The following is a 27054-nucleotide window of genomic DNA, read 5'->3' as shown; positions in this document are numbered from 1 at the left end:
GTCCGTCCCCCCAGCAATAAGCTGCTTCGCCCTCAGACCCCGCGGTTGATTGGCTAACAATTTTGCCTGATTTCTCATCATGTTCATAAAAGTTGCTTCTGTGCCGAAGTAATTGGCTCTCGACCTGATGAGATTAAACAAGATTAAATTCGGTCTGGAGTTTTAAACGTTTCTTATATAGTTCAGGCGAGGGGGAATATGCATACAGTCTATCTAGATCCACGATCTGACCATTAATTTCAGTTTGCTTTTGCTTTGACCACTTGTTTTTATATGCTGCAAATGATATAATCACGCCTCCAATATATGCTTTCATGGGCTGCAAAATTGTTTTATTGGACATTCCCAGTCTTTTATTAGTGCTTGGAAATGTTTTGATGTGGTTGGATATGTGTGCCAGAAAACTCTCATCTGTAAGCAGCAGCGGGTCCAGCCTCCACTGCTTCCTTGTTGTATCAAAGTCTTGGAAGGCCCGGTTAAGAACGATGGGTGTATGATCCGGAATAATAATGCTCTCATAGCTACAAGAGTCGAGATACGAAATTAAAGCGTTCTCTACGAAAAAAGAATCAATCCGGGTATAAGTGTGGTGAACGTGAGGAAAAAGAAAGAATATTCTCTTCCAGTGGGATCAGAAAGGCTAAAGTCAGAAAGAAAAGATTGAATACAACTGCCAGATTTGCGAAGAGCAGTGAGCCTTGGAGAGGAACGGTCTGGCACTGCATCTAGGAAACAATTAAAATCTCCTCCAAGGATCAGCGAGGGAATATTTAGGTAAGGGAGTGGGGGAAAAAAGTGTTTAAAGACTTGTTCATCATCAATATTTGGAGCATACACGTGAGCCAGTGTCACTGATTTATTACAGAATTTGCCTGAGACAATAAGGAAGCAATCGTTTTTGTCTGATATAAAGTTTATGGATTCAAAAGGAATATTTTCATCAATGAGAATAGCTGCGCCCACTTGCCTTCCCCTTAAAGTTCGAGTGGAAAAACTTTCCGGTTCAGCCCCTCCCCAAACGCCACTGTTCAGGGTCACATAAGTGAGTTTCCTGGAGAAACGCTCGCCCAGCTCTGAGCTGTTTAAGGTGAGTGAAGACTTTGGACCACTTCACCGGATGGGTTTAACCCCTTAACGTTCCAGCTAATGAAATTGAGATTACCCTTCATTTAGAGTCGCTTTAAAAGAAAACGAAAATGAAAAAAAAAACTAAAAACAACCCCCCACAAACCCCGTGGTAGTTTTAAGGTTGACAGTCACCGTAATAACAATCCAACTTTGTCGTCCGTCTATGCAAATGCCCATGTACTCCCATTGTTAATGTTTATATTATAATGTTCTCAGCCTGCACTGTGTGTTTGGTTTCATTACAAGAAACAAAACAACAGCATCCACTAGTGGCCCAACTTGAAAACTACATGGTTTGCAGTGTTTCTGCCATTTCCGTAGAAGCAGGCATAGTTTTCAAAATGTTGCCATGTAAACGTGAAACTTTTCTAAAACGAACACGTGTTTTCAATTCAAACGGCATTTAGCCGAGACCTTAAAAGTTTGGAAAACCTGCTTATTTTCTATTAAATGATGCGACAGTCGTGAGGAACATGCATCTGTGGGATGAGCTGCAGACCTGAATAATTAGTGTTTTGGCAAATCTTGTTTTCTAATGTCAAAAGCTCGCTTCTTTTTAAAGAGAGTTGATGAAGGCTTTCTTGATTCACATTAAAAGCAGCGATGCATAATGTTTCTCGATCGCAGCAGTCTTTTAAAACTGAAGACTTACACAGTATAATGTGATCCAGTTTAACAGCACCGACCCCCATTTCTCTTTAGGAAGACTCGTATTATTCAGTTTTGTCTGAAATGTCTTTAGACTACACTGCCGGTTTGTTCTTTAGGCTTGTGAAGCTGATGAGTCCCTTTGATTTATGGTCAAAAACATGCGAATGAGACGTGAGACTTGTGAACAGTCTTCTGTGTGTTGCTTGGTGACGCTTTGTTGATGCCTCTTTGTCTCACAACATTCAGATCACAGCACATTTCAGATGGACCCTGACTCTCAGTACGGTCGACCGCCTGGCGTGCGGCTTCCCGCTTCAATGTCAGGTACAGAATTGACCTGATTTTCTCTCTAGGAATTGGTCAGTACATTTATTGTCTTTGACATGTTGGAAGTTGATAACCTGTTGCATAATGTTGGCGAATAAGTGTAATGATAAAAGTATGCTGTCACGTTGACCTGTCTGCTGACCTCAATAGTTATCTTAGATAATAATTAATGTGGCCTGGAGACAAACGGCATACGAGTAAGGTGCACAAGGAAGTTGGCAGCGTAAATAGAATTGAAGGAAAGGATTTCAGGGGTAAATTTGATCCTATTGTGGAGGATAAAAGATGTGGCTTGTGTGCAGACATCTGTTCAAGAAAGAAAACTCTGAATGGACGTTGATGTTTTTTATGCTTTTGGCATTTCTGTCAGCATTGTGTTCATTATATGAAACCATTTGAAAGCTGTTGGTCATTTTAGAGTTCATGTTCTTGAATAAAGACACACACACACACACACACGCACACACACACACACACACACACACGCACGCACGCACGCACACACACACACACACACACACACACACACACACACACACACACACACACACACACACACACACACACACACGTTGAAATGAAATGAGCTGATAAATTCAGCTGATCAGACTATTTTTGATTTTGAACTTCATTTCTGAAACTCCTCATCTGCCACATGGAGCACTAGAGATCATTGTTTAGGAAATATCACTTCACATATTATTTATTAGGTATGGACAGATATTGACACTGAGGTTTCCATCATCTTATTGTCAATCCGATTAATAGAGAAAACAATAATAACATGAATATGGCACTAAAATATTTGGTACTGAAGATATCCAAGACATATTGTCCGAAAAGGAGGAGCTACAAGTTAATTAAATTCTGGAGCAAGACGCACTCGGACAACCAAAAAGAGTTTTTGTGGAGTAAAACTGAGGAACAAGTTCAGAACGAAAGTACAGAAAAGATGAACTATTAGTCAGTTTAAAGACAAATACAAGAACATTATATTGTGTCAGTACAGGGATCTGAGAGAACCTCCTGAAGTTAAAAACATGGATAAATATGGATAGAAACTTATTTATGGATGGAACTGTCTTTAGCGATGTGTGGATGTGGATGAATCTGTTGGTGTTTGTGTTTGTAAATGTGGATGAGGCCAATCACATATGTGTGGATTTTGTGTGTGTGCGCAAATGTGTATGTACTTTGTGTGTGTGTGTGTGTGTGTGTGTGTGTGTGTGTGTGTGTGTGTGTGTGTGTGTGTGTGTGTGTGTGTGTGTGTGTGTGTGTGTGTGTGTGTGTGTGTGTGTGTGTGTGTGTGTGTGTGTGTGCATGTGTGTATATGCTGTTTGTATTTCTCCATATAATAATTTTGCCCATGGTCAACGCACAAATAATGGTCTTAAGGATTCTTCTTCTTCTTCTTCTTCTTCTTCTTCTTCTTCTTCTTCTTCTTCTTCTTCTTCTTCTTCTTCTTATTATTATTATTATTATTACTACTATTAAATAGACTGAACATATTTAAACATATGGTATAACAATATGAGTATTTAATACTATGTACTTGTTAATGTTACTACTGAGAGTTAAGTAGGACAAGATAAGCATAATTCCTTTTTGAGCATGTGGAAACAGAAATAACCAATTTTTGTGTGTGGGTTTGGGCTGTTTTTTCATCTTGTATTTACATAGTAAATATAAAGTATATGATTTACAGGCCTGTGTTTTTGATTCATATGTTCAGAATAACTAGATTGTGCCAATGGTAGCTCCACATTATTGATTAAATTCATGAAAAGCGGCCTGCTGACACACTGCAGTCTGGATTATAAAGGTAGCAGCGTACTGGTTTATTGGGTAACAGTAGCCTGGATGAAAGGCTGGATTCACCACTTCAGTATCATATCACAGGAAAAGATAATCCGAATGCTTTGCTCTATCTTGTGCTAATTATCAGCTGCGGTTTCAACCAGTGCATGCACATGAACAGTACATATATCCAAAAGGATACTCAAGAAAAAACCCCCAAATAAAGTAGTCCCAGTAAATGACTGAGCAGGTGTTACACTTTGAAACGCCAACTGCATAATCTGATTCCTGTCGCTCACTTCATGTACGTTTCATTTGCTCTTTGAGTTCTCAATCCGTGACTTACACACCTGAACACTGCGTGTTCGCTCAGGTAACGCGACGATGAGATGGCGGGGAATGACGCTGAGACAGATGAGCATGTTTCCCAGCACGGATCCGGCTCACGCCGCCTTCACGGAGAACGCCATCAGGAATGAGATGGAAAGCGGTAAGTGCGCCTGTGACGGCTGTCAGATTATCTTTAGGGCGTGTGACACCAGATATCCGCTCTGGATGCGAGGTCTCGCAGGGATAACCGGCCGTCTTGTCTTGTCTGACAGAGGAACAAAACCTGGTGAAGGAACTTGTTGCTCTGTCCACACAAGACCGAACCCGAGCCATCCGTGACCTCGCCAAGAGTTTCCAGCAGAAGAAGCACATCAGGTGGGTCTTGTGCCATAAACAAATACACTTGATGAGTTTTTGTCCGTGTCATTGTCGGTATTTAGTTAACCATTACCCCCCCTGCTGGGAACCATAAAGTCTGAACACACTTGAAGCTTTCTAAAGAGGGCGTCTCGGTCGTGTTGCGACACAGCTCGCCGGAGGAAGAGTCACACACATTTGAGCAAACGCACTTGCAAGAACGCAAGAAGGCACCCCCATGAGAGTCCAAAGGTTTTTCTGTCTATTACATGAGTGGAGTCCTGCTATTTATGGTCCTCGTGTCTACTTCAGGTCTCAGGTGCTGGCCTTCAGGACCTTTCACAAGTCTCAGCAGTTCACATGCTTTGCAGACTGCTCGGAAACCGTGTCCGTGGTGAGTGTTTCATAAAACGACATGTCCCAACTGATCTGTTAGTCACCTGATAGATTATCTTTTTATGTGTTATGGATAGTATTAAAGTAAGGAGTTCTAATACACTGAGAGAGCCATGGGGTGGAGCTTCATGGGAACTGGATGAGCACATCCATTAGTGACCTTATAACCCCACAAACTGTTTACAACTTGTAATTTCTGCTTTAACCGTTAAAAAAAAATCTCCTTTCGTGCAACTTACAGGATTCATTTTACTCACTGCTGTTGCACCAATGGTTATTGATTCATTTTTCATTGTTTCAATTTAATCACAAAAGAAAGCACATGACAAATGAATAAACAAAAGATCTGCAAATATGAAACTACAAAAACCTGAGCCCAGAAATCAGTGGCACTGCAGCGTGACGTCGCTTCACCCAGCATCAAGCTGAGCGTCGAGGTTTTACTGTGAGGCAGAATTTGTGAACATGGTGCAGACTGTCGCCGGGCAGATTTCACATCTTCACAAACACATTTGCTCAATAAGACTCAACGGAAAGCAATTTTAAAAGCACCAAAGTCCAAAGAGAATAGAAGACATGATGACACGGATTTTTAATCTTTGATTTGTTATGAAAAATTACACAATGTTAAGATTGCACTTATTCTTCTTCTCCCGGTTTTGTGTTACGATATCAGGGAAATGTAGAGCTTTTTTTTATACGTATAATTTATTATATTGGCATCTTCTTAGATTAAACAAAGGATAACAGCTGAAGTTTTTGTATTTTAAAAGCAATATGTTCTCATTTTACTGTCCCACTAGAGATCAAACTGGGCTGTAAGTTAAATACATTCTAGCTCAGGATCCACATGCAGCCCAATTTCCTCTTGACTGGGCCGGACCGCTAAAATAGAACCATGATAACATTTAAATTTAAACTGTGGCGCAAAGTATTCCTGATGGAAATGTCCCTATTTTCATAAAACCCACACAATTATGATAAAAAATGACTACAATCTCAACATAAAGAAAATTTGAATGAAATTGTGAAATATCCCCCCCAAAAAACTGTTGCATTCTGGGTGTTTTTACAAACTCACCCTGGCAGCTTTGAGGCTAGTTTGCTATTTTCATGGCAGCATCGCCGATATCTCAGCTCGGGTCTCAATGTTGTGTTGGGAAATTTGTAAAATAAATAGATAAATCACTGTTTTCTTCCAAATGTTTCCCATTTGCTTGGTATTTTGGCCATATTGGAGCCTCATGCTGGCCGGTTTTGACCCACAGGACTTGTGTTTAACACGCCGGGTCACATAGGGACAAAAAATAAATAAATCTGTGTCAACTTCAGCCAGAGACTGAAATGTAAAAGGCAGATTTGAATGCAGGAAGTATATGTCTATAAATGTCCTAAAGTCACATTTAAAGAAGAACAACTTGCTTGTGGTGTTGCGATACGTTGTGCTATAGTCCAGCAAATGGTCCGAACGTGTCCTTTATGTTCCAATATTCCCTGTCAGACTCTCCGGAGGTGCGGGTACAACATAAAGTCTGCCAGGCAGACCCTGGAACTGTGGCAGGGCACCCTGAAGGAGATCGGCGGCAAGTTCGGCACCAGCGTGCTCACCTATTTCATCTTCCTGAAGTGGCTCCTCATGTTCAACATTTTCTCCTTCCTGGTCAACTTTGGCTTCATCACCATCCCGCTGCTGGTTCACGGCCCCTCGCCTCCGAATGTGAGCTTCAGAGGCCTGGAGCTACTGACGGGAGCCGTAAGTGGAGCCTCTCACGCCTCGTACTGTTCCCCCAGCAGGAGTTCTCTAAGCGTCTGTCGTGATGCCAGCAGGGCACTCTTCAAGGTTATTGGTGGGCTTAGCCTGGCAAAGACTCCTTTTTATGAGTCACCGTCACTCTGCCACTCTGTGTGAACTTTAGTTCTCATTACAAACCATGCATGCCTTTCGTTTCTTGATTTCTTTCTTCAGTCCAGGTCAAGCTTTGGCGGACGTTAGAAATCTCTGATTGCTCTTGTTTTTCCACTAAACACCAGATTGGTGAGGTAACGACTGCTCGACACAACCGATGACGTAATAATGGTCAATAACGTGAACTATAGGACTGCGTTAGATGTGATAAAGTCATTTTCATTTGATTGAGGATTTCCACGTTTCCACGCTGAAAGGGCCTCATGACGCCACACGTCTGCTCTAAATCACAACCTCTGCTTCAAATTACTGTGAAAAGTTTCATAATTTTCTTGAAGAGATAACTTAAACCATGAATAACACGAAATGAACCGAACGCTGTTCACTCTCAGAAGCTTTCAGTTTCCTGTCTCTGGCCAAACGTATTAATACACTTGAATTAATGTTTTTGATGGGAAATAGATTAACTTGGGTGCATGAAATGTGTGATACTTTTAGAGTCAAATCTACATCATTGCATCTTCATTATGTTCCACTGTGTCTTTTCGCCTTATATTTTATTTCAAAATCCACAAAAAATCTACTCTTACTCACACAATTTACAGTAAAATTATCAGTACTTAAAAAAAAGAAAAAAAAAGTGCAGGATTTAGTGACAATCTCATGTCTTTATTGCCAACTCGGGTAATTCTTTAGGATTTAAAACCCCAAACCCTCACTTTTCTCTCAAAAACATCTTTACTTTCAATGCCATAAGTTTTCCAATAAAAATTTGTTTTGTTTAACATGAAATGACCCACTTCTAGTTATAAATGTACATAAAAGTACATAAAATCAAGGAGAACATGAAACTTAATGATTTTACTGACAATCTCACATGTTTTATTCCTGACTCAGCTTTTTTATTTTTTATTTTACAGCTCATCTGTTTAATGTTAAAACTCGAAACCTTTACAACTCTATCAAAACCCTTTCTTTTACTCTCACTTGCATAATCCAAGCATTCATAAATATTTTCAATTAAAAATAGATGAACTCATGTAAAGCATAAAATGCACAACTAATAATAATAAATCCATAATTAAAGCTGACTTTGCGTTTAGAGGCATGTTTGTTTGTTTGTTTTAGCTCAAAAAATAGTTTGAGTTCATTGTGATAGTAACTCAAAGACGTGACATGAAAAAATGAAATGAAAAAATGAAATGTTTGTGCATCGATTTCTAAGACAAATGCTTTCAGTATCTTCTCACTGCGTTCATCAGAGCTCATTGAAAAACGTATTAATTATACTGTAACTACCCGGAACCAACAGCAGTTACTGAGTAACTGGGGGAAAGGGGTTGGCCATTTACCTGTTGAAAACATTGAAAAATCGTTGAAATGGTGAACATGACTGGAAGCCAAAGGTCAAAAAAATCAAAACGGCTAAAACAACCAAACTCGCTGAATCAGTTAAAAAAAGGCTAAAAAGGTTCAAACCGCTAAAAACGGCAACAAAAGGCTACAAAAGCTAAAACAGCTAAATGAATTCTAAATTGTAGTCATGAGACATCATGAACGTACGTTTAGCTAAACACGTTTACAAGCTGCCTGATCTTTTAGGATTAAACGTGTTTTGGTGGAAAGTGACAAAAATTGCTTTTTTGCGGGAAATGTTGCAGAACCCGCATCGAGATCCTGAAAATAGAAAAATAAACAAGTAAACCTCCAGAAAGCAGTGGGTGAAAGTGATCTAGTAGCAGGTTCGGCTCACAGAGCTTGTGTTTGGTGCTCATCTGTTTTGTCTTTTCCAGGGTTACTTTGCTCCCACTGTCCTCTACTACGGAAGCTACAGCAACCAAACCCTGGTGGGCCTGGTCGAGTACGACATGCAGCTCTCCTACTTCTTCACCATTGCAGCTTACATGGCGCTGTGCATGATCGCCCTCATTTACAGGTCAGTGCAGTCCCCCGTGCAGCCTGCGCCGTGCATGCGTCTTACTGCGCTTAAGTCTTCGTCCGCTTCCCTCTCAGCATGGCGAAGTCTTTTAAGGAGAACTACGTGCCGGCGGATTCGTCTTCCAGCAGTGCCTGGCAGCTCCTGTGCAGCTGGGATTTCAGTGTGATCAACGAGAGAGCCGTGAGACAGCGCAAGAACAACCTGCGTGTGCAGCTCAAGGTGACCGTCTTCAACACAGAAAGACTGTAACTCCAGAGGACATCTTCACAGCGTTAACCATTTGTGGGGGAAATAACCATATCTAGTTTTTTTTCCCCCCCTCAAAATAACTCAACGATTACTTTCCTGACGATTTCTATTCCAGAAAAATACCATTTATTTGAGTTTAGTTTAGATAACTTTATTCATCCCACAAGGGGGACGTTCATTTGGAGCTTCCCGGTGTGCATTCATACTTACAGTCAATCAGTCGCAGCATCAATAGATAATCAATCAATCTGTCAATAAAACACATTGAAGCGTGGGACAATGCAACACGTCGGCCAACAGAAATCACACATGAAAGAGCAGTAAAGTTCCACACCGTTCCCGCAGTCGCTGCTCTGTTTCCATGACATATATTCTCTCGCACCTCAAGTTATCACACGTTTAGGACAAAAACAACAAACAGTTAAAGTTGGTAAACAAGCGACTGGTCGGCCAGTCGAGTCACACGGAAGCAAGTCTATTGAGTTGTGTTTTTGAGACGGACTCTAGAATATTCTTCAGCAACTCCCGACTGTTCTGCAATTCTCCACGTCCAAACGCATCAAGGGTGAGGAGGTCAATGTTGGGGCGTGGGGGACCCTGGTTCGAGTCCCGAAGCAGAAATAACATCCAATGTGAAAACTACTGCAGCTTCCTGTGGCGACCCCTGTGAAAGAGAGCAGACGAGTGTTCATTTCGCCATGTTGGTTCTCTCCTTGTTTCTTCAGGAATCTTTATCAGAACGTGGCCAGAGGGAGCTGCTGACGCTCTCTGAGAAACTGAAGCACTTCGGCGTTCATTTGGGTTGCTGGCTTCTCTCCACCGGTTTGACCGTCGGTTGCGGAGCCAGCATCTACTTTCTCAGCCAATACGAACAGGAGGTACGCGAGCGACGCTGGAATAAAAACACAAAAAGGCTTCATTTTGAATTCAAACACTTGTTGTTTTAGGTTATAAGCTCAAAGTTATCATCTAAGCCCGCCCTCGCTGTGCGGCCGGCGTCGGAGTTTAGGTGGGCTGCAGCTCGCGCGCGCACACGCACACACGCACACGCACACGCACACGCACACACACACACACACACACACACACACACACACACACACACACACACACACACACACACACACACACACACACACACACACACACACACATAGAGTCATTTAGTCAATTTAGAGAGGAAATTTGAAGATGTAATTAAAAAACGTGCATTCAGCACGGTTTCAACAGTCTCCCCTCAAAACGTCCTGCTTGTATTTCTCTGAAATTGACTAAAGCTACAAGTATCTCGGTATCTGGCTTGACAGCAAACCCACACCCACATAAATGCACCGAAACAAACAGCGTCTGGTTAAAATGACAGCTCTCCCAATCTTTATGGTGATGTAATAAACAGGTCTGCAGCACAAACCTCTCCTTCACCAGCTGGATGTTATTTCCCATGTCGCTTTCTGCTTCGTGACTGCAGCTCCATTCAGCGTCACCACCGCTGCCTGGACTCAACGGGACAGAGACAAACTCGCTGCTTTCATCTGGTTTACTAAACTCCTCGACGTCTAACGTCCCTCCTCAATAACCGCAACACAAATCTCATTTTAGTTTCCTGCTGCAAATAAACTAGAATCATCTGCAACATGCCTGAAGACTTACTACATTCATACACATTACAACTTATAATCAAGGATCCCTGCATTTGCTTTTATCTTTTTATCAGTTAGTTTTTTTTATATATATCACTGTAAATACTACTTAATTTCTTTTAAGGTTGTGCGACACTCTTTTGTTGTACGTATGTACTTATATATTTATTTCAATGTCTTCCACTTGGCCTGCTTGTCATTGAAAATGAGAGCCGATTCGCAATTGACCTACCTGATAGAATAAAGGTGGAAAAAAATTAAGTAATTTTAAAAAGTCCAGCGAATAGAGAAACCAGAGTCTAATGAGGCTGTTTATATGTGGATGAATTGCTCATTAAGTTTCATATCAGCCGAGTCATAAATGCGTCAAGTGATTTACGGGCAGCAGTTTGATGGATTTTATTGCACTTGATGTTCGTCATTGGACACTATCTTGACCTTGACCTCTTTTCTCTGTACAGCGCGAGGCCGACGTTACGAGCAGCTCTCTGCAGCGCGAAGCTGAAACTCTCCTGGTTCCCTTTGTGGTATCGCTGATGAACCTGGTCGTCCCTCTCTTCTACTCCCTCTTCAACAAGTTTGAACACTACTCCAGCCAGCGCAGACAGATCTACGCTCTGGTGGTCAGGTCAGATAACGGGGCCGTGCGCACTAATGAAAACCCCCACAAGAAGAAGGAAGGGAGGACGTTTGTGTTTGGTAGAGTAACAGTGATTCTTGGTAATAAATCTTGGAGAAGTCGGTGATAAGGCCGGGAGTGACCTTTATCATCAGGATGAGGATCTTGAAGTTTGGTCCCAGATTGTAGAGATATGGGATTGAAAACTGAGATCTCTCTCTGAATGAAGAGGTGCAGATCTGCACGTGGTTGTACAACAACTTTTTAACAAACAGACTTTCCAGGAGAATAGAATAGAATAGAATAGAATAAAATTGAATCTAACAGAACAGAACATAATAGAATAGAATAGAATAGAATAGAATAGAATTACTTCATTAATCTCAGGGAAATTTCTTTAAGCATGACACAACACAGAATAAATAGAAAATAAAGTCGAAATCAAATAAGACTAATAATAATAATAATAATAATAACAATAATAATAATAATAATAATAATAATAATAATAATAATAATGTAATTTACGCCTTAACAGTGACTAATATAAACACAGACAGGATGAAGTAAACCAAAACACAGCAAACACTATGATTTATTACCAAGAAGAAGCATCTTTACAACAAAGAAATAATCCACCAAACACAAATGTTCCTACTTTTCTGTGTGATTGAGTAAATTAAGACACAATCACATACATTTCCAGGTGATTTACTCTGAATGACATTAGTTACAAGCAGGAGTAGTCAAATGAGGGTCTTTGCATGCTTCAATCAATCACACTTTATTTGATATGCTTTACACACTGTTTACACGGGAACGGTCAGCGTTTACCACTATCATGGAGAGACTGAATGGAGTGTGAAAATATGGAGTTGGGCATCTTTGTGGAAGAAGTGATAAAACATAGTGTTCCAGCAGATAAAACTGAATTTGGCAGCAAACAAAAAAAGATAGAAAAAAGTCTGATCAACAAAGAGTCAACATCAGAAACTGCTATAGATTGTAACAGTTATAGATGGGTTTTTGGACATTTTACTATATTTTACATCATTGAAATGAGCTTTATGTTAAGATTGCAGTCATTTTTTGTCATGGTTCCGGGAGGGCAGACCCAAGATGCAGAACACACGAGACCACGTTTGTTAGAGAGGTGAAAAAAATCAAAAGTTTATCAAACAAGGGGGATCCTTCAGCTCCCAGACAATGACTGCAGAGAAGCTTCTCCACGGTGCCGGATGGGAGAGGATGGCGAGGTCCGGGAGTGCACAGGAAAACCGGAACTGTTGGGAGCTCAGGGATCATCACCAGGGGACAAAACTCTGAAGCGAGAGCTGGCACAGACGACTATTCTCATAGGAGTACGGACTGGCAACGACCACTGGCAGCTCCAGGCTTTTAAGGGCGGAGCCGCTGATGAGCCACAGGTGGAACGAGTTATCCTCCCCCACGGCTGCGCCTGCTCTGCTGTCACAATGCGAGGGGGAGGAAGGAACACTATACACAGAACAGAAAGACAACACTCACCAAAACAAACAGAACACAAAACATAAAACATATAACTGCCAGGACCGGACCCACCGGATCCTGACATTTTTGGTACTAATTGTTCATAATTGGGAAAATATTGTAATTTTCAAAACATGTACTCTGCGCCATGACAAATAAATTGACCAATTTAAAGGTTATTATGGCAGCGGCTCAATTCAATTCAATTCAATTCAATTCAATTCAATTCAATTCAATTCGATTCGATTCGATTCGATTCAATTCAATTCAACTTTATTTATATAGCACCAAATACAACATAGCCATTTCTTGCTGTTTATGACGGAGAGAAACTCAACAAATCCACATGCGTGACAGTGGAAAGGAAAAACTCTGTGTAACAGGAAGAAACCTTTGCAGAAACGTGACTCAGAGGTGGCGGCTTTCTGTTGGCCGGTTGTGGTGAGAGGATAGAGGAGAGGAAAAGATCAGATTGACAGATTGGGGTAGATCAGGATTCAGATCCCGGTCTTGGCAGCCCAGTCCAGATGAAATTGATCTGTATGTGGCCCCGGGACAACAATGAGTTTAACACCCGTCTTCTACTACAATTCTGTGTTATTAAATGGTAATTACCTAGTAGACAGTTGTTAGAACCTCGACATCAATGAAAGTTAATTCCATGCAGCTCTTTGAAGTACACATGGAAGTGATTCCCCCAACATTCATCTTCAGTGTTTCAAAACCGTGTCTCCTCTTCTCTTCTTGCAGAAATGTCTTCCTCAGGATGGGCATCCTGGCTGTTTTGTGTTATTACTGGATGTATGTGGTGGCTGAGCATTTTCTGGTATGTTCGAGGAGAAACAATGTCATTTTGTCACGATTAATAAATAGAAATCTATCTATGTTCATGACTGGACCTTTTTCCTGTCAGTGCTGGGAGTCCCGAGTCGGCCAGGCTTTGTACCGCCTGATCCTGGTTGATTTCTTCTTCATGCTGTTGGGATCCCTCTTTGGAGAGTTTCTGAGCAAGTGAGTGTCACGATTTTCATGAGTTTGCAGGCTTGACCGTGACTGAAACGTGTGAAGTTAATTTTCTTCTGTAAAAGTGTGATTGGGACCAGATTGCTGCCACGTCTCGGCGTCCCGGAGTTTGATGTTGCCAGGAATGTACTGGACCTGATCTATGCTCAGACTCTGGCTTGGTAAGAAGAACACACACACACACACACACACACACACACACACACACACACACACACACACACACACACACACACACACACACACACACACACACACACACACACACACACACACACACACACACACACACACACACACACACACACACACTGACCTGTGGAGTTCTATCATCAGCTTCATCCAGTGTTTGCTCTCCACAGGATTGGGATCTACTTCTCTCCCCTGCTGCCTGTCATGCAGATCATCAAATTGTTCATCTTATTTTACTTAAAGAAGGTAAATCCGTGGTTTGGAGCCGCTGTGTCGATAAGCTGTCTTTGGTAAATAGTTTCCACAGGCGGACACTATCCCTCTAACGGCTCATGTTACTCCATTTGTGCCCTGCGGTCAATAATTAATTAAAATCCTTTCATGACATTGACACCACGCTTTATTTCGTGTTATAGAAAAGCGAGCCAGCGTCTCAGATTTATGGAGTAATTCTCCAGTTTGAATTGTACCAGACAAGGTCAATCAGTCATAGAAAATTAAAAGGACTTCAGTGTGATCTGTAATTTAATCCGGGCTGGTTCTGGTGTTACTGAATGTTTTATGAACAAGCTGAACGACCTTTGATGCACTGCTATTCAAAGCTTTCCCTGTTTACAGTGAAAACGGACCACAGCTTTGTGAGGTTTAATGACATCAATAAGGCATTACAGGAATGATTAGTTTAAAAAAAAACAAGCTTGTGTGTGTGTGTGTGTGTGTGTCCGTTTGTCATGTTTGTAATTTTCACCATGCTCAGGTTAGCCTGATTCAGAACTGCCAGCCTCCACGGCGATCGGCCCGCGCCGCTCAGATGCAAACTATCTTCATCTTCCTCCTCTTCTTTCCTTTCTTCGTGGGAGCCCTGTCAGTGGTTGGTTATACGGCCTGGAGGTAAGTGAACCCAACCCAACAGGTCACCTCCAGGACTCTAGAGATGATGATAATTTCATTGGCAAATGAAATTATTCTGTCTGTTCTGACTTTTTCCTCATATGCCTGATTCTTCAGCCTGACCCCTTCGGAACAATGTGGGCCTTTTCGGGGACTCAACAACTCCTTCAGTGTGGTTGTAGTGTGGATGCAGGGTGTGGAGAATCAACCGGGCTCGCAGTGGGCTGTCTGGATCTACCAGAACATCATCCTGAGCGAAATCTTCTACTTTCTTATCACACTCATCATCCTGTAAGTGCTCACGTCCTCTAATGTGCTGAGCTGACGAATTAAAAAGCTAAATATCAACAATGTTTTACATGAAGGAGCAGAATGTAAAAATGAGCTCGGCCTGTAAATTGGCTCGGGTGGTGAAGACTGGGTTCAGTGGGTGAATGTGTCGCCACTGCTGTCTGCGTGGAAAGCTGCGTTGTTCCTGCAGATTCTCCTACTGACTCAAGACACCATCTTGTGGTGCAAACTTGAATTGCAAATTCTAAAAAATCCCACTGACGTTATTAAATTATTTAATGTGATAATTCTTCACATTAAACCAGGGGTGCCAGTTCAGGGGCCACATGCAGACCAATTTCATCTTGAGAGGGCTACTACAATCTTAACATAAATCCAGTTTCAATGGGCCGTTCTGGTGAACAATACAGTGAAATGTCCAGAATACGTCTCCTCGAGCTGTTGCATTATGGGTGTTTTTGTAAACTCACCCTGACAGCATGGCTCTGAGGCTAGTTTGCTCGCTTTCATGGCAGCATCACCGATGTCTCACCTCGGGCCTCAGTGTTGTCGCGTCCACTCCTCTGAAGATATTTGTTTATAAATAAATAAATATTACATTTGAAATATTTATAATTTGCTTGGTGGTTCGGCCGTATTGGAGCCTCTTGTGGGCCGGTTTTGACCCACAGGCCTTATGTTTGTAACACATCATCTTCATGCAAACTGGTTTTCTGCTTGTTTTGCTGCTTAGCGTCATCATGTACATCTTCTGGCAACTCAGTCAGGGACGCAAGGAGCTCATTGGCCTACTGAGACAACAGATTCTTAATGTGAGTGACGGAGAACATCCCTCCTTTAACCTTGGATACACTTCACATGCCTTGTGTGTGTCAAACCCTCCTCGGTCTGCCTCCGTGACTGTTTTTCTTTCACCAGGAGGGGAAAGACAAGTCCTTCTTGTTAGACAAGCTGCGGAACCTCCAGAGATCCAGAAAGAGAAACGTCAAACAGAAGAAGAACAAAGGGGTTGGTTGGGAAAGTTTATTTCATCACCCTGCATCCAGAGGTTTGGGATCCGTCCCACTGATTGTTGTGTTTTTTTTTCCTCCTGTTTTTCTTAGCAGCGTTCAGATGGACATCCCTCGGCAGGTCAGTCCAACTCGAACGCCATGGTTCAGGCTTTGCTCGCTCGCCAGCAGCTGGAGGAAGAGGAGGAGAGACGAATCGCCGGCGGCGTTCCCTCCGACATTTCCACCTCCGACGCCTTGATGCAGGCCATGCTGGCCCGTCAGAGAGCCGACAGGCAGAGGGGAGACTCGTACCAGACGCCCGGCGAACACACCTCATCCTCAGCCACAGCAGCCGCGCGGGGCTCTGAGGGTCGAGACAGGGATGAATATTACAGCGCAGCAGTTCTCTCCGAACGCTCCGTCAGCACACCCAGTGCTTTCTCACAGGCCATGCAAGCCCGGCAAAGAGCGGAGGACGACACGGACGACCTGCCGTCCACGGTGTCGGGTGTTATGATGCAGGTCATGCAGGCCAGGCAGCGAGCTGAGGAAGAGGAGGGGAGTCAGTGGGTCCCAGCTCGCCCACAAAACCCAGCTCCTTCAGGCTCCAGCGCTCTCATTAAGGCCATGCTGGCCCGGCAGCAGGCGCAGAATGAATACGACGACGGTTACTGAACTAACTGCTCTGACTTTATCGTGCCACAGAGAGACAGACACAGAAAAAAAAAGAAAAAAAAAAAAAGGAGCACAGCAGACTGGAGTTCCAAGGCTGGAATTGCTTTTTGCGTGTTGAAGCTTCATGTTCGCCACACTGCAATATGTTTAATCTAAAAAATAAATCTTAAAAAATATAACAGCTCAAGGAGCTGCTCTATAGGAGCGTGCAGGCCCACCTCTTTATGTGTATATATATATATATATGTATTTTCAAATAGAGTTTATATCTATGACCAGACTTGTATTATAACTATTATTAAAAAAAAAAAAAAAAAAAATGAACTTGAGACTTTCTCTTGTGCCATTTGAGATGAAATTTATTCACAACCTGTAATGTTAATACTGTATAATTGTTAAGGAAATATAAACAAATTGAAAATAAAAGGTAGAAATGACTGAGATTCCTTTCCAGTGAAGTGAAATATTCATACACGGATCTGGCATAACAGGAGCGAACAGTTTTAATAATCCCATATTCAGTGTGCTGGTAAAAACACTGAGGCGACTCTTGTCCTCAGAGTTGATGGGAATCAGTCAAGCACAGCTGATGCAGCAGACGAGCTGCTGGAGCTCAAATGGCGGCACAAGTTTAATGCTGGTTCTGACTGAAATGTGTCACAATAAACAGCTTGTTGCATATGGGACAGTCAAACGGAAACCTGCAGAGTATCAAGGACTATCAGGGCAACACTGCCCTCTACAGGAAACATGGAGGAAATGTCACCAAGATCATTAAAAGGTTTGTTTTTTTGGCATTTTAAAGATGCACGATCATCATAATTATTACTATAATTACACTTTTGCTTTGTAAGATACCATTTTGCTCCATAAAAATGTAAAGAAGCAGTTGCAATGGTTGTGGTTACTAAATTTACTGAAGGTTTAATTTAACTCATTTTTATTCAGAAGTCACATTCAGCCTAATCTCACCTTGTGTAATAGTTATATCAATAAGCGCTATCAATAGGAAAATAGAACTTCAACTGAACCTTTTCATAGTGTATGTGTGGGTAAAAAAGAAGCGGCGCAAATACATTTTTGAGAGGGTAAACTTTACTATTCATCATATTTGCTTCAAAACACTCTAAAAACCTTTTTGGACAACTTTTGAGTTTTGATTTTCCTGTTATCAAAGGAGAAACACTTAAAGGAAAACTATGATTGTGGATCATTCCAATCATGATTTATCTTCACGAAAACTAAGTTCCCTGCCGTATATATCAGTTAATTTGTATTTTTTCCCAACATGGTTGACACTAATCCAGCAGAAAATATGTTGAAAAGTCTCATTCGGACATCTTCAGATAGTAATTGCGACACTATTTCCCACCACCATTCAGTGCACAAACAAAATCCACAACTGACTTCACTGAGGCACATAGTTTGTGAAGTCTAAAATATTATGGCTTTACTTCACAATTAGTTCAACTGTCGGTCTTTGCATTGATTTTCTGATTGATGAATAGTTTAATAAGGCTATTAGCATCTTCTAGACACTCCCAATGGGTAGAGTCAACGTTTTCTTTCGAATCTGCAATGTGGTCAGTTAAACAAATGGAGAAAACACTCGTTCATGAGATCCACGTCCATATTTTCCCAGTTCTTCGCTGGATTTTCTCAAGTCGAAGCTGTGAGACCAGTTTAGATTAAGGCCGTGCTGAAAAGCGTCGGACGAAGCTTTTTAATGGCGAGGCCTCACCCCGGAGCGAACACTCACCGAGAGACGCTCAAACAGCACTTCTGTCAATCCAGATGTCAAAGCGAGAGGAAGGTCTCGTCTCCTCAGCACTGCTCCTCCCCCAAAGACGCAGCAATGTCACTCAAGTCCAGAGAGTCCGAGGGGAACGGGGCTTTCCTGCCACTTTTCAGCGACTGGCTGGAGTAAACTTCCACGGATTTGGAGATGGAGTGCACGGAGCGCTCCTGGAAATATCCGAACGCCTCCCTGGCGTGCTCCTCGCGGATGCTCTGCTCGAAGGTCTTGCGTTTGTGCCTGAACTCGATGACGGTCTTGGTGTAGGAGTTGAGTGTGGTGACGGACGCGCCCATGCAGCAGGTGAAGGATGCCCAGGCAGCGCTGGTATTTAAAAAAAACCAAACATTGCAGAATTAGTTTTTCCATGCGACATAACATTCACAACGTGAAAACACATCGGGGGCCTCCGGGACCGCAAAGCCGTCATTTGTTTGCCCCCACGCTGACATTTTACCTTCTGTATTTGGGGAGCTTAGTGACAATCACTTCAAGCAGACTGCGTCCCATGTGAGATCAGACAATCAAATCATCATCTCGTGTACTTTTCATGCCTGTTGAATAATACCCGCAAAAGGTCAAGTATTGTTTACCCTCTAAAACGATTTTTCAGCATACTGCACATATTGTAAAAAAGTGAAATATTATCCCCTTATGCAATTCCAATCACGCCTGCATTGGGGCTTTGGACACCAAAGCCTAATCCCAGCATAACATGAGAGCTTTGGGCTTTTTTCATTAGAGACGGTGATGCTGGAGAGAGGTGAGGCCGCGCAGGAATCAAGCACGTTTTTTTTTTTTTACTTTATGAGACTTATAACACCTTGAAAAAAAATAAAAAATAAAAGAAACTGACAGATTGAGTGGAGACCTACCAGAAAGACCAGCCGTAGTCCCAGTTGTAGGGTCTCCACTCAGGTGGGCCGTGGCTGACTGTGACCTGGAAGACCTGCGTGTACATCACATGAGCCACCATGCCAAGAAGACCTGCAATAACACGGAACAACATCTATTAAAGTACACGCGAGAATAAGAATATTATGAAATGTCGTGATTTAAATCTGAAATATCAGTGAAAAAGGACATTTTATGCACACACAATGACACACGTAAGGAAAATACATTGCAATTATGTTTTCATTAAATCAATATTCAATTATCCTTGACTTTTGGGGGAATTTGTGGGAATAAAGTATTAAGGAAAACTCAATTTAAATGTATTTCTAAGGATTGATCCAACATGTTTTGCACTGTATCATAATCTAACATGAAAGTTCAGGTCATTAAAGCCTCGACAATGTAACTGTAACATTTGTGAACATCAAAACTTCAACCGGAAGCTCACGTTCTTCTTAAGGATTGTCACAATATCTTGCTTATTTGCTATTTGTCATAGTCTGAAATCATGATATTCAAAAAAATTTTGTATTAGAAGCTTTAACTGGACACTTTTTCTTTTATTTCTCGCTTTATGCTTCAGAGAACATTTAATAGCAACAGACTTCAGGTGTGTGTCTGGTTCTCCTTGGTATCATACCACTCGCTAACCTTCGGAACTATAGATTCACACTCACAGGAGCGTTTCAGACCAGGACAGACTGAATGAAACTACCTGACAGCACGGTGAAGACGGCAGCGAAGGCGTTGAGTTTGAGCCCGTCGATGATGTTGCTGGAGTGGACCAGCTCCAAACACATGAGGCTGAAGCCCACCACCAGCAGGACGATGTACAGCATCTCAGAAACCAGCGACAGCCACAGCATTCCTGCGGAACCCCCCCCCCAAACAAACATATATTAACATCAAAATCAATCTACTTGGGGTTTGTTTTAGACAAGTGCATGGAAATACACTTTCCATTATTAGGCTCCCTGCTGATAAGGAACTGGAAAAGCGCTTATCTTATGTAAATCATTATCTAAACCTGACAACTAACTGATTGCTCCAGCAGGTAATACAGGCAGATAATAATAATAAACAGAAGCTGAATTTTAACTTTCCTCAGAGGTGTCATTCAGCTTTTTCCATTAATTTCACTGTCAGCTCATCTGGCTGCACATATAGATTCAGATTTACTCCGTTACCCTAACGTCTCACAAGCTGACAGAAATCGAACTTTTCTCAGAGGAGAGGTTCAACAGAGCCAAACTAATACTACAAATCCTCAGTGTGGATGTGATTACAGGTAAAAACGAAACATTTCAGCTTATTTAGAAACGGTCTAGTCTTGGGCTAGTTTACCTATATCGCTGTATCACGCTTGTTTGCACTGACTGGACATTTCCTGCACTAATATTCATTCTGTTAAACTCACCCCTGTACACATTATCTATAGCCGTGGTTTTTAAAGGGTGTTGCTAGGATGACTTTACACAGCTTGAACCACATTGTGACCCTTTAACAATATAATTATATTTTCACAGTATGAAATATGATCTCAGTGCTTCACCTGGAGAATGCTTTGTATGCTGATTACATGAATTCTCTGTAAAACCTTTACATCTAGTCTACAACTGGTGTAACTGTCTTTAACCCTTATGATCTGATTTATGATTGTAATTAGTCTAAGATATACTTAAAATAATGTAAAACCTCTTCATAACACCTCGGTTATTTACTTCTACAAATACCCACTCTAATAGTCTTATATTGTATTCTGTTGTTGCATCACATTTCCCAGATATAGATAAATAATAATGTGTCATCTGTAAGTTTATGCATTTTATTGTCATCTGTAAATCAGAAAACATGTTTTCCTGCACAATGAATTCTTTCTCTGCTGTCCACAGAGAATGCCAACATTAAAATAGCAAATGAAAAGGGCATGTGAAAGAAACTTAAAAAAAAAAAAAAACTATGTGTAATATGTAAACAAACAGTAGTGCAAAATTACATAAAGAAGTGATTATATTGAAAAGAGATAACAGGAGTAATCTTAGCAGCATAATTAGTGTGTAAACAATGTGTAGGAGTGTTTCCTCTGCAAATTATTTGACACTTTTAGATATGATGGATAAAGGGGCTTCTTTTAAGTTATTCATTTATTTTTAATCCTTGATTTTCCAGTATAATCACAAAAATGTTATTTTAAGATTTCTATTAAAGTAAAATGTGCTTTTAAATAAGTCTGTACTTCTTCCTACCCCCTTTCGACCATGTAAGTGCCAAATACAAAAAAATGGAGTGCGCTATCGGAAAAAACCAAAAAAAGATTTTTGCTTCACTCATTTTGATGTTTTTCTTTTTTACTTGTTCGAAATACAATTCATTCATTCATTCATACTTTCTGGATGGACAAATTATTATCTTCTCAAATGTTATGTTTATATCTTGTATTCAGGCTACCCTTGTTTTGCAGTGTATTGAAGCCTCAATAACAAGGGAAACACAAGTGTGTGTCAATGACACGCAAACAAGGAAAAACAAGTAACATTTCTAATTGTAATGACTTAAACCTTTGACGTTTATTTCAGGGATGATTCCAGAGAAGGTTCGACCTCCTGATGAGAAGCAGTAACGCTCACCTTTCTCTGACGCTGGAGCTAAATCGATGAAACTTCTGCACCTCTCACCTGGCAGGAAAAATAAGAAAGACAGTGTGAGAACGCAGCCCCGACTTCCACGTTGCTTAAAAACTTTGGGATTTACTGACTGGATGAACTGTAAAAAAAAAGAAAAAAGAAAAGAAACAAATAAATAAACAATCCCTAATCTGAGTTAGATTCCCTCCTTCTGTCCAGGTGTGTTAAACAGGCTAATCCCTCCCGCAACAAAAAAGCAGGATCACGACGAAACACCCAAAGTTCAGAAGTTCACGAGTGGATGAACGTAATGCCAAAATGCAGCTTTTAGGAGCTGCAGGTCACCGTCACCGGATAGTGTGTGGAAATCTGCTGCATTATATGAATGTATATGAAAGCAAACTTGAAATTTTGCGTTTATATGTGTGTGTACATCTATCTATCTATCTATCTATCTATCTATCTATCTATCTATCTATCTATCTATCTATCAATCCATGAGCAAGAACATTCTTACTGTTATTTTTACATATATGATACTAACTATTCTTAATACAGGAAGATGATTATATAATATAACTATTGAATATTGGAGAAGGGGTAGGATTTGATAAGTTAACTTCTTCCTAGCCCTTTTCAGGCACGTTAATTAGATATATGAGGTGTGTGTGTGTATGTGCATGTGCATGTGCATGTGCATGTGCATGTGCATGTGCATGTATGTATGTATGTATGTATGTATGTATGTATGTATGTATGTATGTATGTATGTATGTATGTATGTCGATAAGTATATGTGGGTATACTTAAACATAGATTATATATTTTGTACAACTATATTTTCAAAAAGCTATAATTTAATTATTATCTTCAAATGGTGTCTATATGTTTTGTATATATGTGTGTCTGTGTAAATAGAGATATTGGTTATGTGATTGCACAAAATGTTTGAAAAGTCACTTGCCTGAGTGAATTAAAAAGAAAAACTATAAACATTACAGATACTCATGACAATAACACAGTTCTTGAAAAAAAGAAAAAGAAAAAGAAGACAAACGAAATCCGCCGGTGTTCATCAGAACCTGTTTCGGGCAGTGAGAGCCCGTGTGAATGTACCAAACCGGATTTTAAATGCCCCCCCGTCACAGAGGGTTTCCGCCGACGGGATGTTTTCGCCTCCGTCGTCTGTCGAGCGAAGCTCACGGCTGGATTTGTCGAAAGTGGAACTTTAATCAGGTAGAAAGAGGGTGGCAACAGCTGTTTTGAGGAAAAACTCATCAAGGCCGCTGTTACGTAATCCTTATTAACTCAAGCTGTCTCGGGGCCGCCCTCCATCGCACAGCCACTTGATGAGATCGAGATGTGCGAGCAATTCCCTCGCTGGATAATCTGATTCCGCGGTTTGTTTCATGAAAATCGCCAGAAATAAAGATGGTTTATTAGCAATGTCAGAGGCTGGGTGGGCGTGTTTCAAAAGACTCATCTGGCCTGACCTTTGGCCTGGACTAATCGTTAGATCCTTTGTTATTAAAGCGACGACAGGAAATGGGACACGTGCACACACCGTCCACGGCCTGTACGTCTCACTGGAAGCTGTGAAGCTGTGAAGCAATCACACCCCGTCGGAGTGCAAGTCCCTTTTTCCTCTCCTTTCATGCCAGATAAAAATAGACAAAGCAATTTCACAAATAGGCGAATACGGATGAAAGGCGATTACACGGAAACCGTCACGAAGTGCGGCACTCAGAAAGAGCGAGTAATCTCTGTTTGAACTACGAGATCGATGGAGGGATTTCGATTAATGGATTTTCAGAGGTCTGCGTTTTGAACTGTGAATGAAATGAAGCAAATGACGAATTTGAATTGCTCTGAATCCTGAATTACTGTTTTCGATTCCGGTACCGTCTGTGTCATCTTCAAACTTAACCAAATGTAGATTATGGGATATTTTGAAATGATGTAATTTGAGGGCGAACGACATGATCGTTTCAACAAAGGATAGAGACTTTTTACTGGAGGTAACCAGCATCATTCCAAAAGGATTAAAGCATTAGTTTATGGAGGTTGTAAATAGGTTTTTAGCTTTTATGTTGAAATTTTCTGCTTTGAAATTAGAATCAAGCATTGATGTTTCCTAGTTTTTATCTTTTCTCTGTTTTTTCTGTTGGTTTGTTGTTGTTGTGAAGCACTTTGAATTGTTGCTGAGGACAATTCCAATCAGCAACAATCAGAAATGTCGTGGGGAGAAGTGCAGCCACTTTTAGGTATCTCTAGCTTAAAATGGCATTTAATGCACCTTAAATGCTTTAAAGTGAATATCAGACATTCAACGATCATATTAAAATACATTTTTGATTGATCATTAGGAATTGTTTGGGGTTTCCCAGCGCCATGTTTTCTCACAAATGTGACAAAATATCCAGAGGACTTTGCTGTCGACTCCTGTACAGGTGAAGAATCTGTGGCGCTTGGCTCAAACCTGCGCGCAAAGGCGCACAGACACACACACACACACACACACACACACACACACACACACACACACACACACACACACACACACACACACACACACACACACACACACACACACACACACACACACACACACACACACACACCTTCTTACTTTCATCGTGGATGTTCTCCTCGCATGAAAACCAGATCCCGGTGTGGAACTGTCGGAACAGGAACCTGTCGTCACCGGTCTCCCAGCTGTAGACCACCTTGTTGGGGTCCGTCTCGTTCACTCCGTAGTCGATGCACTGGTGCGTCCGCAGCTTGCTGCACTTGGGTTTGGGCACTCTCTGCGTCCCCACGCACCAGTACGTGGTGATGAACGCCGTGATGGAGAAGAGCAGAGCCAGGAAGTTCAAGGTAACCGACAGGAGGGTCCTGCACTTGCCAGTCGTCTTCATTGTCCGTGTGGAGGTGGCAGCGCAAAGTTCATGGGTGCGAAGTGGAGCAAGACGCACGAGCCCCGGCTACTCTCCGGCTGAGGCGGGGGGTCCCATTGGGCTCTTCCAGGGATGCACAGGACACACACATCCTCTCTGTCTGCAGCTGTGTGCCAGGGTGGATGGGTGTGTGGATGTGTGCGTGTGTGTGCCGAAGTGACACATCTCCATCAAACTGACCCGCGGTGCATCACGCGCGTCCAGCCTATAGGACGTCACGTTGTCAGAGGATTTGACGCTTGTATGCATCAACGGTGGGATTTTCTCATGATGCTCTCTCTCTCTCGCTCTCTCTCTCTCACCCCCCCCCCCTCTCTCTCTCTCTCTCTCTCTCTCTCTCTCTCTCTCTCTCTCTCTCTCTCTCTCTCTCTCTCTCTCTCTCTCTCTCTCATATATTATGAGGACGTGTCGGAAGTTACCACTGAAACATGAAAATACTCCTTAAAATACTTTCAGCAGCACCATCTGCAGCCTCTGATGTCACTGCAGGACTCTGGGGGGGATTTCTTAAAAAAAAAAAAAAAAAAACTGGGTAAAAGAGAATAACTATTCCAGGAAGTAGAGACAATTTAAAAAGCACAATCATTATTTTAGCAGATTTATATTTCTGTCATTATCAAAGCTCTATAATAAATTCCTACATTTCCCACAATGCACCTCAGCTGCAAGTCTGAGGGCCCCTCACAGTTTTCACTGAGGTTATATTCATACACAGTTGTCCTGTCTTATATATCGGTTTAGTTCTGGATTGTCCAGAACATTTGTTGACCGTTGTCAAACACGAGGCCCGGAGGCCAAAAGTGGCCAAACGTGTCCCTCTTGAATCCAACTCACCAAAGTTGTGTGTGTGTGTGTGTGTGTGTGTGTGTGTGTGTGTGTGTGTGTGTGTGTGTGTGTGTGTGTGTGTGTGTGTGTGTGTGTGTGTGTGTGTGTGTGTGTGTGTGTATTAGGTAAATTGGTGTCTATGGGACCTTTCTGTGACCTGTCCAGGGTATAATCTGCATTTCGCTCATCGTCCGCAGGGATTAGATGAGTGTGATAAAGCAGTGGAAGAGATGGACGGATGAATGAATGGATGTTGGGGGGGATGACGACCTGATGACTGATCGGACTTCGAGGTCACAGAGTCGACTTTACAAACATTCTCTCACTTTGTCGCAGAACATTTTTCTGAAGCTGGGAATCTTTTGTGCTTTTTTTTTTTGCCTCTGAGCAAACTTTGTTTACGACCCCGGAGAAACGAGGTCAAAAGGGCCTGACGTGTTCGTTACCTCAGCGGCATGCCATCATCTTCAGCCCTTGGAAGATAAGCTGCACTTCAACATGACTCTTAAAAACGAGCAAAATCAGGCCAAGACTCTCCACTGACGTGTCCTAAATATGGAGCAAGGCGCTGGTAAGACTGCAGGTTAATCACACCTTGACGGAGGCGGAGAGGATGAAGACGTAGTCACATGGTGGGACACAGATTCTGATCTGATTAAAAAGAATTTACTACAAATGTTTATCATTCCCTGCTTTAATCACAGAGAATTCTTCAGTTTCTTGATCAGAATAAGTGGGTGATAAATCAAGAGCCTCGTGTCCCTGAATCCCCCAGTGATTCCTGCCAACAGCCGACAAGAGTCTCATTGAATATCAGCAACATATTGGGAGTCCAGCTTCTTGGCTACAATCTGCTAAACGGTGCTTATGACGCACGCGCAGGGTCGGGAGAGGTGGACTCCAGATGCCACACTGTTGTTGAAAACCCAAATAGTTCATTTTATTAGAAAAGAAAAATGCAAAAATTCAAAAGCCTAAAATTTCACAAGTCCAAGGAGAGTTTTATCCAAAGGAACAGCCACACAGAGGCAAAGAAACACAGAC

General features: G+C 41.8%; 2 protein-coding genes across 4 annotated transcripts in view; one reads left to right on the top strand and one right to left on the bottom strand.

Moving 5' to 3' along the window:
* Positions 1-17066, top strand: part of tmc5 (transmembrane channel like 5) — a 21870-nt gene extending 4804 nt beyond the window's left edge. Inside the window, exons 4-21 of one of the 3 annotated variants that reach the window (XM_080463237.1) lie at positions 2026-2103; positions 4277-4393; positions 4506-4608; positions 4903-4984; positions 6488-6739; positions 8686-8828; positions 8906-9050; positions 9806-9958; positions 11182-11348; positions 13599-13674; positions 13762-13859; positions 13937-14032; positions 14234-14309; positions 14821-14954; positions 15072-15245; positions 15979-16057; positions 16164-16253; positions 16352-17066. In XM_080463237.1, coding sequence (XP_080319363.1) covers positions 2026-2103; positions 4277-4393; positions 4506-4608; positions 4903-4984; positions 6488-6739; positions 8686-8828; positions 8906-9050; positions 9806-9958; positions 11182-11348; positions 13599-13674; positions 13762-13859; positions 13937-14032; positions 14234-14309; positions 14821-14954; positions 15072-15245; positions 15979-16057; positions 16164-16253; positions 16352-16912 — 2624 coding nt within the window. In that variant the 3' untranslated portion in view covers positions 16913-17066. Of the gene's footprint in view, positions 1-2025; positions 2104-4276; positions 4394-4505; positions 4609-4902; positions 4985-6487; positions 6740-8685; positions 8829-8905; positions 9051-9805; positions 9959-11181; positions 11349-13598; positions 13675-13761; positions 13860-13936; positions 14033-14233; positions 14310-14820; positions 14955-15071; positions 15246-15978; positions 16058-16163; positions 16254-16348 lie in introns of all 3 variants that reach the window. The other 2 variants (XM_080463238.1, XM_080463239.1) reach the window with 2 other exon arrangements.
* Positions 17067-17252: 186 nt separating this feature from the next.
* LOC308109576 (germ cell-specific gene 1-like protein) lies at positions 17253-25430 on the bottom strand. The gene is made up of 5 exons (XM_080463236.1): positions 24858-25430; positions 22232-22279; positions 20320-20472; positions 19583-19694; positions 17253-19031 (listed from the first exon to the last, which is right to left on the bottom strand). The coding sequence occupies exons 1-5, from the start codon at positions 25144-25146 to the stop codon at positions 18737-18739; spliced, it is 897 nt and encodes a 298-aa protein (XP_080319362.1). The 5' UTR covers positions 25147-25430; the 3' UTR covers positions 17253-18736.
* Between the last annotated feature and the right edge of the window lie 1624 nt (positions 25431-27054).

This window comes from Lipophrys pholis, assembly GCF_963383615.2.
Source record: "Lipophrys pholis genome assembly, chromosome: 5".
NCBI lineage: Eukaryota > Metazoa > Chordata > Actinopteri > Blenniiformes > Blenniidae > Lipophrys > Lipophrys pholis.
This window is presented reverse-complemented; position numbering and strand designations above follow the sequence as displayed.